Here is a 16,482-nt window from a genome sequence, read left to right as displayed (position 1 = left end):
CTGAAAGCCAGTGAATCAAAATTTCAAGAACAGATAAAAATTTTGGAAAATGAAAAGACTGTTCTTGAAAACTTGAAAAATGAAAATGAAAATTCAATCAAGTCTCATCTTGAAAGAATATCTAAGCTTGAAGACGAAGCTAAGAGTTCAAGAATCAAGATTGATGAACTTGAAAAGAAATTGATCAGTTTTGCGACTAAATCTGACAAGTTGAATATTCCTTGTCCAAAACCGATCAATTCAGTTCCAATAAGTGACAATGTCACAAACTTTGACACTGTCAAAGTTGAAGATTGTGATGAGACACCTGATGATGAAAATGTTAAAAAAGAAAAACAAAAATTGTTTTTAAATTTGAAAGAAAAATTTCAGAAAACTGTTTTGCAATCGACCGAAAAAGGTGAATGTTCTAAACAAAAGCCTTTGAAGAAGAAAGTGGAACAGAAACAAAAAGATAATAAAAGTTCATCAGATCGATCATCCAATCAAAATAAAAAATTACAAAAAGTAAAAAATGAAAACTCAAAAACTGTTGGTAATAAGTGGTGCAGGTTGGACCACAGTGCTTCAAAGCCAAATCCAGCAAAGTTGAGAAAGGAATATCACCAAGCCAAACAATGCTTTGACTTGAGCGTTTGGACTAAAAATGGTGATAGGTACAATAACAGAATGTGCTACAGCTGCGGCTATCATGGACACATTGCTGTTAACTGCCGGTATTGGAGATATGAGACCAGGAGGTGCTTTAATTGCAACATTAAAGGTCACATTGCCAGAAATTGCCCAAGGAAATCTAGTGAAAGATTGAGGGTTAATTCTCAGAAAATGGCAAAAATTCCAGTCAAAGTCAAGCCCCAGGAGCAAAAGGTTCTGAAACCTAAAGTTCCAGTACAGTCAATTCAGGAAAAGAAAGTTAAACTTTCACAGGGGCAGAAAGACCGACTGAGGAAGAAGAGGAAGAAAGCGAGAGAGTATCTCGAGAAGATTTTGTCCTCAGGTTCACAGGATAAACAGAATAAAAGTTCTGATGAATCGACTCCTTCAGTTGCAAAAACAAGCAAGACGAATTCATCAGATACAAATCTGAGGACAGAACAGAGAGGGAAGAAGAAGGAAAAGGTCGGCGATGAATCTGACAGATCAAAGTCGGACAAGCCACCTTCAGGCAATGATTCTGGTATGGTAAAACCAGAGGAGCCATTGGTTGAGGTAAAAGTTGAGAATTCTAGTTTAGCAATGGATGATGCAAACTTTCCACCATTGTTGAGCAAGAATTCAAAATCACCCAAGGTCAGTCAGGCTTGGGTGAAATTGTTTAAATAGAAAAACCTGACTTGCCGGAGATCCCAAGATGGTATCGTGGATCATGAATCGGCACATTTCTTGAGAAATTTCACTTTGGTGATTTTTCGATTTACATGTGGTAAATCAGAGACATTAATTTGTACTTGATTTTCTACTGATGGTTTATGATCAAACTGGAAATAATAAATCTTTAAAAGGTTTGAAGAAAACAAGATGAAGAGATAACCCCGAATCTACAAATGGTTTGAACACAAACTAATTTTTCCGGAAAAACCATTTTGATTGAAACAAACTTAAGTGTTTTGAAATCATTATGGGAAAATAGTTTGTTGTGAGGGGGAGTTCTGATTGTTTTTGCACGAGAATGGTGAATTGAGGTAATTCACATAATGTTGTCAAGTTTCTTGTATAGTTTGTTTTCAATTTTTCTTCAGAAAATCAAAATTGAAACATATTTTGATTTTAGGGGGAGTATTAAAATTTTGAAAAATTTAAAAAAATTGAAAAATGAAAATGAGTTTTGTTGCAAAAAGAGGAGATGATAGTACATTGGTGGACTATCACAGCATGCTAGAGATTTGTAAAGACAAAATTGTTTTTAAACAAGTCTTACTAATGATGTGTCAGTAGGCTTCACACAGTTAGTAAATTGTATTCGAGATATAAACATAAAATCAAAACTTACTTATTTTGTGGGGAACACTACTTGGATATATAGGTAACCCCTGAAATCTCGTTTGAAAGGTTTCTTATTCTGGAATACTAGGTTCTTGTACTCAATTGATGTCTGGGGTATTATTCCGGGACTTCTGCTGAACGGTAGTTCTGACCTAGTCCCTGGCTAATACTTTCTTCATATGCTTGAAACATAGCATAAAGCCCTCAGCTGATTAGACAATAAAATTGATGATCAGTTGTTGTAGCTGAAAAGATCCTCTAAAGGGGACCCACTGCTAAGTCGAAGCTGATATCTCTCTGCTGAACGGAAGTTCTGACCTGAGATCCCTCAGTTCTCGCATTTTTCCCCTAATTTATATACAGATATCATTTGTAGTTATACTTACCTGTAGATCAGAATATTGGGATCTGGATACGGGAGTATATTCAAGAGGTGGGACACTCAAATAAGTTTAAGTGCTAATACATTAAATACGTATCTTGAATCAATTGAAAATTTGTGTAGAGGTTTAAGTGGACAACAATACTGACAATCAGAAGTAAATTTGTTTTTTAACATTTGCTGATTAATCAAGATCAACGGTGTTGGTGATATGTCTCAAAAACCGATATGATCCTCTTGCACAATCTCTCAAAAATAGTGTTCATTTCTGTATTGTTCAAAATTCAAAAATCCAAAAATATTGTATTTTTGTTAGATATTTGAAAACTACAAAAAGATTTTCGACAACAGAGTGTGAAGAACTGATATTTGACATTTCAAGTGCTAAACATGTTGAACTTGTGGTTTGAGAGAGAGTGTTAAATTGTGAAGATTTGAAATGCAAATTTGGTTCATTAACTTGATGAATAAGTTGAATGGTAACCTACAGTTTGATCTTCATAATTTTTTTTTATGATTTGTTGATTCATTAAGTTGAATTGCAAATTGTATTAGTTTGTAATAGTATGGTTGAGTTTTGCAGGTTTCTGATCCTGTTGCTACGAATAGCCAGGAGATACATCAGAACCAGAGGAGAGCTTAAACAGAGAAAGCCAGGAGTTGATTTCAATGGTTATAACGATTTCCAGACAGAGATCCCAGCATGATGATAGGGGGAGTCTGATGAAAGTTAGAGCCAGAGAAAGTTCCAGGCATATGATTCAAGGAGGAAGTTCCTGATAAAGATTTGATTCCAGGCTAGGTTCCTGAAGAAGACCGAACAAGAGTGAAGAGCTGGAAATGCTTGAAGACTCTCACTGAAGATTCCGTCAACATTCAAGGGGGAGTCTGTTGGTGCAGTTGTCTGTCGACTACATCTTAGTTCGAGTCTTAGGACAGGGTTGTTCGTATTGTATATGTGTTTAGAGTTTTAGGGCCGCTTATAGGGTAAATGAGTCGGACCGCTTTTGTGACATTTAAGTGGACCGCCCATATGTCAACTGGTAGGTTCGCTCATATGGACATGTCCATATGAGTGGTTCCTGACTCCTATATATAGGTGTCATATGGGTGGTTCCAGAAGATAGTGAAGTTAAGTGTGTGTTTTCTAAGGTGTAAAGACGAAGCCCTGTCCAATTGTCTCCATGTGCTTGTAAACTGTTATAGAATCAATAAAGGAGACGTTAAAGTGTGAAATCAAGCTTTACGAAGACTAATTCAATGAATTCCGCCTCTGGATTAGTCTAAGACCTCTTCTGATCGACTCATCGGGTCAGCAAACGATCCTACAGAATATAAATCAACTCCATCTCCTCAGGATCTATCTGGTCGTAGTCCTCTTTTGTAAGATTGGTGTTTCCGATCTTTCCAGCTACTAGACTTTCGTACGACTCCAGAATAGAAGCAAGGAATACCATCTGCTGTTTTGCTGTCTCCTCTTTGAAATTTTGAGCGTTGTTTAAATTAACAGCAATGTTGCACTGTAAAACATTCTTAGGAGCATTTTGTGTCTGTTGATTGCTTGGAGCAGATGAAGAAGAACTAGTTCCATGATAACCGTTGCTTGGTGTAGAACTGTTGCTGTTCTTTTCTTGGTTCACAAAGTTTGAACTTTCAGCAGTAAAGGCAGTTTTTGGAGAAGTAACTTTTGGAATCATACTGCCCCGATAGTAAGATCAACATTCTGTTGATATGTCATGTTGTTCACTTTGTTCATCTTCTTTATCTCCAATTCGTGACTTTCGAGTCTCTCGATCAACCAATCAATCGTCATATCTGCCATTGGTTTGGTATTTTTCAGCACCAGACCGAAATATTGCCAGTCTTGCTCATCTGGTAGAGCTTCAAACATTTTGTCAATCATCTCATCTTTGTCTATCATGATCCCATATCTGATTAGTTCTGCCTTCAGATGACAAAACCTCTCGATCATCTGTCGAACACTCTTGTTTTTCATACATGCGAATAAATCGAATTCCTTTTTCAACAATCTTTTCTTGTTTTTCACAATTTCCTCTCCCCCAATACATTTCTTTTCCAGTTTACCCCATAAATCTTTTGAATTAACATAGTCAATCAGAGATATAATGTCATCTCAGACTGATTGATGAAGTAGAGCAATACACTTCTGTTCAGCTATAAACATTTCCTGTTCGGTATCAGTCAGGTTTTCATGATCATGTCTTGTAGCCGTGAAACCATTTTTCATGCACCTCTAGCTATCGTACGCGAAAGCCTTTAACCATCCATTGTCTATCAGAGAGTTGCGATTTGTTAGAGTTTTGAGGTAAATGTGTAGTGCGAGTTGTGTGTGTTGATCAAAGCGAACAGCGTAAAGCGTATAAATCACCAAAATCGATACACATGAACATGTAAAACCACACATAAAACACATAAAATTAAACATAAAAGCGTTAAATCATAGAGTCAGTGGCGGCGAGCTCAGAATCGAAACACATAAAATCAGTGATTGGAGCGTCTGGGTGTGAGACATCGACTACCCAAAGTGATCCAACTATTCTCAAGCACTTCGAGTACACGTTTTGGCCTAATAGACTGTGCTCTATCACCGACATACGGTGAATGGCACGCATCCTTTCAGTTATTCTCATAACTCGAGTCATTGGAACCCATCGAGACTTTGGTGAGAGTTTTGTAAAACCAAATAAAGAACGGAACAAGTCATCAAGGTTTGGGTTTCACCCCTAACTCAACGACTGCATTCCTGTTTGTGTGATAGAATCACGAGATAGATAGGGAGATTTGTGTCGAAGTATGGATTTCACTCCTGATTCAATGCAAATTCTCGTGTTTATAGTAAAAATGCACGTCGAACGAACGATTTAGTCGAGAGTTGTGGTTTTCACACCTAATCTCGATCCAATCACTCGTTCATTTTTCGAAAACTGTGTGTGTGTAGTGCTTGCCTTAGGAAAGGTAATGTGATAGCGTTCCAGCCTTTGGAAAAGCTGGTTTGCGTGAAGCTGTAGTATGAGGTGTTCACGCAAGGATGAGATCGAGAAGATAACAGAAATATGCTCGTGCGGGACCCTTATTGGGCTTGCACAAGGCGGTCTGTTGGTACTTAGACTATAGACTAGGTCTTTCTAAGACATCGACCCGGACTAGGTTAAGTCTTGCCTAATTCCCTATAGTTATGGCTCTGATACCAATCTGTCACACCCCAACCGATGGGGTGAGGCACTGAGCAAAACAGATTGTCCAAGAGAATCCATAACAACTAAATTACCAGATATTTAACGTTACGTCCCATACCATAACATATCAAAATAAAGCAGTTATTATAGACAAGTTGTTCTCAAAGACAAATCATAGTTTCGACAACTCATAAATTGTTTATTTGTTTCTAGACTCCCCTAGCTCGATTCCACAAAAGCAGGCAAAGCACATCATCCTAAACACCTGTCACATACGTTAAAATAGGTCAATACACATAGTGTAAAGGTGAGCATACAAGTTTAATAGTATAATAGATAGCGAAAGCGGTTTACGCATAACCAGCATGTAACATGTTGGAATGTGAAGCTAGCAAGTTATCAACAATGAAATATGCACAGACATAACTGCGAGTTGTAGAATGCGCAACACATATCACCACTGTGACACGTGAAGTAAAACCCTTAACAACCCCTGTCCACGACAGGTGCTGAGTCCAAACTATAGTACTATCGTTGCTAAGGTGTCAGGCAACAATCACTGTGTAAACATAACATACAAGCATTCATTGAATAACACGTATAACATGCAGAGATGGTTAGTGTATAAAAGTGTTTGCGTTTTGTGTCGACTGTGATTTGAAACAGATAACGTATGTAACACCCAAAAGTGTGTAAAGCAAAAAAGGGTTCGAGTACTCACAGATAGTGTTTAATAAGTAAACACTGTCTTGGATTGAAGGGAGCGCTGGAGAGTTAGCCTGATTACATAATGATAGCATAAGCGATGAACAGTGCGTGAAACAATGTGTCGGTGAAACAAGTAACGGATAGTGATCCGTTCGGATGACAATCCGGACGGATGACCATTCGGTCGGATAGTCATTCGTTTGGGATGGATGTGTTTGTGTATGATGTGACTTTGAAGTTTTTATTGTAGCATTTGAAAAATTGAGAAGTATCTCTACCTTTCAGGTCGTCCGATCGAACGGCCATCCGGACGGATGGTCATTCACTAGGATGGCAATCCATTTCAAGTGAGATCTTTTAAAGAATCAAGTCTCCTGATAGAAAAGTCATTCGATCGGATGGTCATCCGATCGAATGACTATTCATTGGAACTGATATTTTTTGAAGTTTTACAAAATTAGTTTAAGTGTTGAAGATCATATGTCATTCATTAGGATTGTCGTTCGACCGGATGGCAATCCGATCAGCGATCTATTCGTTTTGAAATCTGGTAAATTTTGCTAAGTTTAGAAAGTTTTGCGTTTAGACCGAGACGGTATGACTACGTGTCAGACAACGGAAACCCCATCATGCCCAAGTCATCCGATTAGATGGGAATCACCCCGTCCGAATCTATAACTGTTCTTGACGGTCTTCGTGTTCAACCCGTTAAGTCGGTTGTCTCGTCGATAGAATCCATTCTCAGACCAACACTTCACTAGAGAATGAGTAGAAGGCCTGAATCGGTTTTATGTGAAAAGTTGAGAATGTTGAAGAAAAGTTTGAAACACTTTGGTTTAGCTTAGATTTAGGTGAAATCAATGTTTAAACATTGTAGAAATCCTTTGGATCTGAGTTGTTCTTGGTGGAATAAGGTCACACTTTGGTGTTCTTGAGAACCCATGATGACATCATCCTAAAACAACCCGAATCAGCAGATTTCATGGTGAAAAGTTAAGATTTGATGATGAGGAAGTGTGTGTAGATCAAAGAAGTATAAGATTTAAGATGAAAACTTACAAGAATTACGAGAAATCGAGAGAAAAACGGCTGAGAAGGCGAAGGGTCGGAGGAGAGCTGCCACATCATGAACAGTGATGTGACAGGAGGGTATTTATAGGTGAGAGGAGAGTGAGGCGGTGTGAGTGGTTCGATCGGAGGGCCTTCCGATCGGATGGTCATTCGAACGGATGACCATTCGATCGAATGGTCCTTCGATCGGATGGTTTGTGCGAGTTGGTTTCCGCCTTTTGTTTCGTGCGTTGGGTGTTGCGATGTGTTTAAGCGAGTGTTGATTCAGCGATCGATAGTATTAAACAATAGTCACACAAATAACATAACTAACATACAACAACCAAAGTAACCTTGCTCTTCCAGTTAGCGATGAGATTGCGTTATGATAGAGTTGCGATTGCGTTTGCGATTATCACCTCAAAACATATAATAAGCATTCACAAGTAACACATAATAGCACACACATGTAAAACAATATCCAGAACTTGCGATTCAGGTTGTGATGCGATAGTGGTGAGATAACGTTAAATAGATTAGCGTTCAATTGCGTTTATCGCATTGTTACTTCACATATTACAAATCGTAAACAAATATAGCGGTAACTAGCATACATCGATTATCAAGTCGAAGAGTACAAGTAATAATTAAGCAAGGGATGACATATCGAATTAACAATCTTTTCTTCTTTTGACTTTGACTTTGACTTGTACTTTGACTTCAAAAAGTCGGGTTGTTACATAGATTACAAGTTTGCAAGGTTGATATATTTTGCACACATTGAGAATAATGTATCACATGAATAATGTTTTTGGACGTGTGAACAATTATGGATTGTATATAACATAAGGACAAGGATCATTACAGAACACTAATTATAGCGAGAACAAAAAGAACAACTCTAAATCACTAAATTTTGGGATTTATGATTCATATTTCTTAAATTTTCTGTTTCTTACATTCATATGTGTATTATATATACATAAAAAATCATATATTTTTCCTTACAATAGTCTACATACATGTAGGTAATTTAGCCTACACATAACCTACATGTGTGTAGGTTATTTAAAAACTGAGGATTTTTCATATTTTGTTTTTATTCTAGTGTGAGAAACAATGAATCTTACATTTATAACATTTTCATTTACTTTTTAGGTTTTTAGGATTGAAAAAAAATGAGTGATTCATTTTGTTCTACGTGTTCTCGCAATATTTAGTGTTCTGCGTAGAACCTTCCCTATAACATAAATGTCACGAAAACACGGATTTCATTATGATCCGAGCCTCGGATTTTATATTGATTACAACAAAAGAACGATTACAAGAATACCAAGTTTCCAAAAATAGAATTACAATTTTGGAAGGTTGACATATTTAGCATACATTGAGAATAATGTATTACATGAATAATGTTTTTGGACATGTCAACAAGTATGGAGTGTATATAACATAAGGACAAGGATCATTACAAAATACTAATTATTGCGAGAGCAAAAAGAACAACTCTAAATTACTAAATTTTGGGATTTATGGTTCATACTTCTTAAATTTTATGTTTCTTACATTCATATATGTATTATATATACATAAAAAGTCATATATTTTCCCTACAATAGTCTACATACATGTAGGTACTTTAGCCTACACATAACCTACAAAACTGAGGATTTTTCATTTTTTATTTTAAATTCTAGTGTGAGAAACAATAAATCTTACATTTATAACATTTTCATTCACTTTTTAGGTTTTAGGATTGAAAAAATGAGTGATTCATTTTGTTCTGCGTGTTCTCGCAATATTTAATGTTCTGCGTAGAACCTTCCCCTATAACATAAATGTCATGAAAACACGGATTTCATTATGATCCGAGCCTCAGATTTTATATTGATTACAACAAAAGAATGATTACAAGAATACCAAGTTTCCAAAAATAGAATTACAAGCAAGGGTTTCCAAATATAGAAAGTATGAAAACACAGGGCGTTACACCACTAACGGTCAATAAAGAGGGGACCAAATGAATATTTCAACAGTGACGTCTCCCCCAAGCATCTCCTATCATTCTAGCTATAAGTACGACATTCCATCAAGGTGAAAACATTCCGTACTCGCTACTCTCACTCAAAATTTACTCTCTAAAAAAGGTATACTTATTCTCACGCTGGAGAGTGGTTACGAGAAGAACCCTCAACCTTTCCTTCTCATAACAATATTCACAATGTTGTTTAGTTTTGCAGATTAATCCATCCAAAGAACTTGTGAACACCGGAGCCCAATTACCCGGTCAAACATTATCTAGTCATCCGATTAGATTGGTGTTTCTCCGGTAGGCAAGAAAGTGGATTCACTGAAAACAACAGAAGGTGAAACCTTAGACTGTCTGCTACAGGCTAACGCCCATGCCAAGTGGCATAGGGATCAGTGTGGTTAGGGTGCGACACATCGCCGGAGCCGGCGTGGGTTGGGGGTGGGGAGGGGCTGGTGTGGGTATGTTCACGTCATGAAGAGCTGTAATGGTGGGGCTTGCATGAATTTCATTTTCTTTCTTTTTTGTTTTCTTTTTCTGAAAGTTTTCATGGAGGTTTGAAGGTGAGAAGTTGTAAGGGGTGGGTTTGGAAAGCGGATTTGGGAAGATGGGTTTGACTTTGGATTTGGATTGTTTGTAAAGTTTTTTAAATTTTATTTTTTATATTAGGTAATAATTATTTTAGTAAACTGGTTTACTTTACCTGTGTTAATGAATTTTATTTTTATTTTTATTTTTTCATTTTTTAACTTTACCTTGTTAATTAATTTTCTTCGTTAATTTAATTTTAGTTGTTTTTTTAAGTTTTTTTTAGATTTACTTAATTATTTTAGTTTATATAAAAATATGTAATAAATAAATAGGTAATGATTAAAAAATTATTGGGGTGAGTGATGTGGAGTGAAATGGGCGTGAAACCATAGAACATGAAAGTGAAAGTAAGTGAGAGAAAACAGAGAGATAATGTGTCAGTGAGATGACATATACTTTATAAGAGTGGAGGGAGTGGTCATCAAATGGTGAGTGTTTAAACAATTTTCTAACAAAAAATGTCATGCCATGTCAAGTCCCCACTCCACTCCCATTTTGCACTCAATCACTAGCAATGATCAAACACATGGAGAGTGGTAAACAATTAAAAAAATTTAATTGGTTGAAAGGGGTTGGAACCAATCATTAACCATCTCTCTCTCCTCCATCACTTCTCTTCTCTTTCAATTTCTCACTCAGTGAGTATTCACCGACTTGGACAATCCTCGATCACCGCTTCACCCCTGGCAACACCTCCCCGCTCGGTAAACTCCCCTCCCCGCCCCACTCACCGAACCCACTCCGTTCACCCAAAGGTGATAGTGATATGGAGTGAAAGTGGCGTGAATCAGTAGTAAATAGCCTTATGAAAATCTTTTTAAAATCGATTCATTAACAAAAAAAAAAAAAAAATATCTTCACAAAATACATAGTGTGGACCCACAAACCAGAGTTTTCTCAAACCCAACCGACTCAACTCAACTGAGTAGTGACTCAGTCTCCTCCTCCAAAGCGCCAAACACACCACCAAAACTCACCATCTCCCCTTCCCCCCGTCATCTCTCTGCAAAACCACACGCTTCTCTCTCTCTTTAACCCTAATAATTCCCCGTTTTTTCTTCTCAATTATTACCCACAATCCAACGGCCCACATCTCTCCACGTCCCCATCATCTTCACCATCTCTGTAATCACCTCACCCATTTGATCCCCTTAAGATCCCCTTTCTAGGGTTTCAAAACCCTAATTCAACTTCTTGCGTCAATCACACATTAAACAATCTCTAATTGGCTAAAGTTTTGATTTTTCTTCATCTTTGAGCTTCCGATTTTATGGGTTTTGCGTAACTAAGGTAATTAATCGACCCAATTTGAAAGCGCTAATTCTTCATAGGTTTGAAATTAGTTTCAAATAGTATCAAATTAGTGTGTGTTTGTATCTGTTGTGGATTTGTTATTATTTTATTCATGTTTGTTTATGTTTTTTGATGCTGAATTGCATTGTTTGGAAATAATTGTTTGTTAATTTTGGTTTTTTTTTATTTAGGGTTTGTGATGAATTGGGGGTTTGTGAACTAGGGTTTGAATTTTGAAAGAATTTTAGGTTTTGAATGACGATTGAAAAGAATAGTTTTAAAGTTGTTCCGGGTAATAGATTAGAGTCTGAGGTAAGTATGTCTAGTGAAGACGATGAATTCGAGAAACGTGGGGCTGACTTAGACGAAGATGAGGATGATTACGATTCGGGTGCGGGCTCAGATGACTTTGATTTGCTTGAGTTAGGTGAAACGGGCGAGGAGTTTTGTCAAATCGGGGATCAGACGTGTAGCATTCCATTTGAGTTGTATGATCTTTCGGGTTTGGAAGATGTGTTATCAATGGATGTTTGGAACGAAGTTTTAACGGAGGAAGAACGGTTAAGTCTTGCTAAGTATCTTCCGGATATGGACCAAGAACATTTTATGAGAACGATGAAAGAGCTTTTCACGGGTGCGAATTTTCATTTTGGAGTTCCGATGCACAAACTTTTCGATATGTTGAAAGGGGGGCTATGTGAACCGAGAGTTTCACTTTATCGTCAAGGGCTCGGGTTCTTTCAGAAGCACCGACATTATCATATGATTAGAAAACATCAAAACACCATGGTTAATAACCTTGTTCAGATTCATGACGCTTGGTCAAAGTGTCGCGGGTACAGCATTGACGAAAAGCTCCGTGTGTTAAACATCATGAAAAATCAAAAAAGCTTAATTTACGAAAAAATGGAAGAATTTGATACCGAATCTTCAGAAGAATCCGCGGACGGGTTATGGAGTAACAAGAAGATAAAAGATAATAAACAGAAGTGGGGTCCAGGTCCAGGTTCAGGCCTGGGCCGGGCCCAATATCCCGGATATCGAGCCAGTCCACCGTTAGCTTTAGAACCAGCGAATTCCAGAAAGCAAAATGCGAAAGGAACGTTAAAGGTTTCGGGCTCGAAAATGTCTACAACCAAAGAACAAGCAAGCCCGTTTGCATCTCGTGAAGCGAACCCTGGTCCTTCGGTTTCATCATCATTCCTTCCTAGACAAATGAGGGATTATGAAGAACAAACGATGTATGATGTCACGCTTCATCGAGATCATAACTTGAGTGATAGATTTGGTAAGAATTTCAAAGGTTCTCGGGGTGAAGAATTTCAAGAACCGTATATGGGTTTGCCAGTGCCGTTGAAGACTGATATGCATACGTTTGGTAGAAATCGGACCGTAAACCAGCTGTCTGATATCAAAGTGTTGACTGCGAAACCGTCTAATTCAAGATTTCCTTTTGATTACGGGAAGAAGCTAAAACAGAGTGATTATAATAATCAGAATCCGAGGGGTTATGGTCTTCCACCAATGGATAGTCAACAAGAGTTGTTCTGGCATCAATCGGTAGGAGAACCCGTTGATCTGTACAGGTATGTCGATTAAAATGTTAAATGTTGAAAATATCGAATGTATAGTTGGTGGATGCTTGTATTTGGGATCTAGAACTAGTTATCTGATAAACTGTTAACAAATTTTGCTTATAGTTATATGATCGTAGATAAACGGTTATTCTTCTAACGGACACTTGGCTTGAATATATTGAGGGTACGAGGAGGTGGACCCCGTTTTAGTTCATATATTCATGCCAAGTGTTTTTTAGGAGTATTTTCTATGTATTAGTTTTATAAATAATTTAGATTAAATTGTCATTTTCGTCCCTGGGGTTTGGCAATTTACTGTGACTTTCGTCCCTCGAGGGTGGGACAAAAATGACAAGGTTTTGAAACCACAAGGACCAAGATGCGAAAAACAAATCTCTGGATGAAAGTCGCAAAAGTGGCCGAACCTAAGGGATGAAAGTGACAATTAATCATCAAGTGTGTTTTAGGAGTATTTCTATGTAGTTTTATAAATAATTTCAAATGTTCAAACACTCGAACGCAAAACAATTAATCATCTGATTATTACACCTTTAAACGCTGAAAGAACATCTGTTCCTGATTATTTAAAGCGAACATCCAAACACCCTTTTAGAGAAGATCTAATTTTAGCGTTGACTTTTTGCATTTTGACCATAGGGCGGGAACGAAGAAGGGAAAAACGGTCAATACACAAAGTGGCGGACGAGTTGTGGCAGCTGCCGAAGGAATGCAAATGTTAGCAAGAGGCGAAGAAACAGAGTCCGATTCATCTGACCAATTCGGTGAAGACGATGATGATAACCCTCTAATGAGAAGCAAATGGGCTTACCCGAGTGGTGTGAAATCTGGGCCCAATTTAAAAAAACCGAAACTTGGTGGCAAAAACAGCAATAAGAACATTAAAGATTTTGACGGGTCGTTACAAAATTCAAGAAAGAACATTGATCTTCGTGACAAACATAAGGGTAAGAATCTTTTTAACGATGCTAATGGTGATGGTCATATTGAAGGTATGTTTTTAAGAAAAACGTATCCCGGTGGGAAGAAGCGAAAAGGAGAATCGGGAAATGACTATTCTACCCCTCCACAAATGCACATAAACAATTATGCTAGAAAAAGTCAGATGGTTGAAGGTTACAGTCAAGATCGTCATGATATGGTTGACGTAAGATTATTAGAATGCAACTCGGCGACAAAGAAACGTAAAGTAAAAGACGAATTGATGTACATGGATGATCATGATCAAGAAGGTCAAGGCCAAAGTCAAAGTCAACTTGACGATGTCTATGTTAAAAGCGTCGGTAAAAGAAGATGGGCCGATGAGATTTCTATGGAAAATATGATTTCGGAGGCAAATGTTATGGATATAGCAGAGGAAGATGCAGAATTAGAAACAAAAACACAGAAAAAACCGTTTACATTGATTACACCTACGGTTCACACGGGATTTTCATTCTCGATTATACACCTTTTATCGGCTGTAAGAATGGCAATGGTAACTTTGCTTCCTGAAGATAATGTTAACGATGAGGTAAAACAAGAAGTTGTTAATGGAGATCAAGGTGTTACTAGTTGTGACGCTAATGTAAACCCGAACGTCCCTTCTTTGACCGTTAAGGATATAGTCAACCGGGTGCGGTCAAACCCGGGTGACCCGTGTATTCTCGAAACTCAAGAACCGCTTCAAGATTTGGTACGAGGGGTTTTAAAGATATTCTCGTCCAGAACCGCACCTTTAGGAGCGAAAGGATGGAAACCGCTCGTTTTGTACAAAAAATCGATTAAATCGTGGTCATGGGTCGGGCCCGTTTCGCAGACTACATCAGATCACGAAATTGTCGAAGAGGTAACGTCTCCCGAATCGTGGGGACTTCCGCACAAAATGATGGTTAAATTGGTTGACTCGTTTGCGAATTGGCTAAAAAGCGGTCAAGAAACATTGAAACAAATCGGAAGTCTACCGGATCCACCTTTGGCTTTAATGCAAGTGAATTTAGACGAAAAAGAACGGTTTCGAGACTTACGGGCTCAAAAAAGTCTCAACACGATAAACCAGAGTTCGGATGAAATTCGGGATTATTTCCGTAAAGAAGAAGTTTTACGGTATCTAATACCTGATCGGGCTTTCGCGTATACAGCTGTCGATGGTAAAAAGTCAACCGTAGCGCCATCAAGAAAAGGTGCGGGAAAACCGACATCAAAAGCCCGTGACCATTTCATGTTGAAGAAAGACCGACCACCACACGTGACCATTCTTTGTCTGGTTCGTGACGCGGCTGCACGATTACCGGGAAGTATTGGGACACGTGCCGATGTCTGTACGCTAATTCGGGACTCGCAGTACATAGTAGAAGATGTTTCGGATGCACAAGTGAACCAAGTGGTTAGTGGTGCGTTGGACCGTTTGCATTACGAGCGGGATCCGTGCGTGCAATTCGACGGTGAACGGAAACTATGGGTTTACTTGCATCGAGAACGCGAAGAAGAAGATTTCGAAGATGACGGGACTTCGTCGACTAAGAAATGGAAACGGCAAAAGAAGGAGACGGTTGAACCCGTTGAACCGTCCGATCAAGGCGGTGCGGTCACGTTGGCGTATCATGGAACCGGTGAGCCAACCGAGTTCGATCTGAGCGTTGAACCGTCTGGCATCAATAACGAGTTATCGGGTCCAAAGAATGCGACTGATCAAGGTTTTGATGATGGAAGAGATGAAGATGTTGAGGTCTTAAACATCACAAGTGTTTCTTGATGAATTTTCTTGAAGATGGTTAAGTGAAACAGTTTATTTTTTCTATATAACAGGTGGTTTAAGTACTGTTTGTTTTCTAAGCTACGGGTCGGGTCGGGTCGGGTCAGATGGAGACGTGATTTTTATGAGGTGTGTAATAAGAAAAATGCTCATAAACGAATGGATATTATTTTTTTTTTTTTTATATTTGTATGTATACACAATGTTTCTTTTTCTAGCGGAATTAACATGATTTTTGTTTATTTGCCACTGGTTTACTCTCATTTTGTAGATAATTCAAGTTTGTTGGACCTTCGGTATTTTTTTTAACAGTTTTTAAAACTTATATTATCTTTTTAACTGTGTCAAGCGAGGTTTAGGGGTGAGCCGAAAATTGAATAAATTGACTATTGAACTATTGATGTCTAGTGAGGATTTTTGAATGTGTAATTGTTTAATTTGTTTTGTTATGTGTAATTGTGTAATTTGTGTTTTGTTTTGTTATTTGTAATTGTGTAAATTGTTTTGTCATGTGGTCATGTGTAATTGTGTAGTTTGTGTTTTGTTTTGTTATGTGTAACTAGTATTTTTTAATCGCGAAAGACATTGGTGTTTTCGACTGTGGGGTATTGTGAGGCGAGGGTTTGGGGCATGGATTGACACGTGGATTTCGAGCCCTCCGCTGGTGAGTGACGTGCTAGGTCGGTATAGCGGGGCGTGGCTAGCCTGCGTAGGTTGACCAGTTTTATAAAAATTTAAAAAAAACCTAAAATTAAAAAATACACACAAAATTAAAAAAAAAAAAAAAAGCCTAAAATTATTATTAAAAGTTCCTAAAAATTACAAAATTCTAAAAAAAAGGATTACAAAATTAAAAAAAAAAAGGCTAAAGCGTTAGGTAGATTTCGAACAGGGCGATCTTGTCAAACGGCTTCCGCTCC

At 37.8% G+C, this 16,482-nt stretch overlaps 1 protein-coding gene across 1 annotated transcript; it reads left to right on the top strand.

Annotated features, from left to right (window-relative positions):
* Positions 1 to 10,848: 10,848 nt before the first annotated feature.
* Positions 10,849 to 15,804, top strand: LOC110936713. The gene is made up of 3 exons (XM_022179126.2): positions 10,849 to 11,230; positions 11,425 to 12,819; positions 13,468 to 15,804. Exons 2-3 carry the CDS (start codon positions 11,489 to 11,491, stop codon positions 15,560 to 15,562), a joined length of 3,426 nt encoding a protein of 1,141 aa, XP_022034818.1. The 5' UTR covers positions 10,849 to 11,230; positions 11,425 to 11,488; the 3' UTR covers positions 15,563 to 15,804.
* The last annotated feature ends 678 nt before the right edge of the window (positions 15,805 to 16,482 follow it).

This window comes from Helianthus annuus, chromosome 4, assembly GCF_002127325.2.
Source record: "Helianthus annuus cultivar XRQ/B chromosome 4, HanXRQr2.0-SUNRISE, whole genome shotgun sequence".
In the NCBI taxonomy this organism is placed as follows: domain Eukaryota; kingdom Viridiplantae; phylum Streptophyta; class Magnoliopsida; order Asterales; family Asteraceae; genus Helianthus; species Helianthus annuus.
This window is presented reverse-complemented; position numbering and strand designations above follow the sequence as displayed.

Coding starts and splice junctions, on each gene's coding strand:
- LOC110936713 (XM_022179126.2), top strand. CDS start 11,489: ATGACGATTGAAAAGAATAGTTTTAAAGTTGTTCCGGGTAATAGATTA. Junction 12,820..13,467: donor GAACCCGTTGATCTGTACAG/GTATGTCGATTA, acceptor TTTTGACCATAG/GGCGGGAACGAAGAAGGGAA.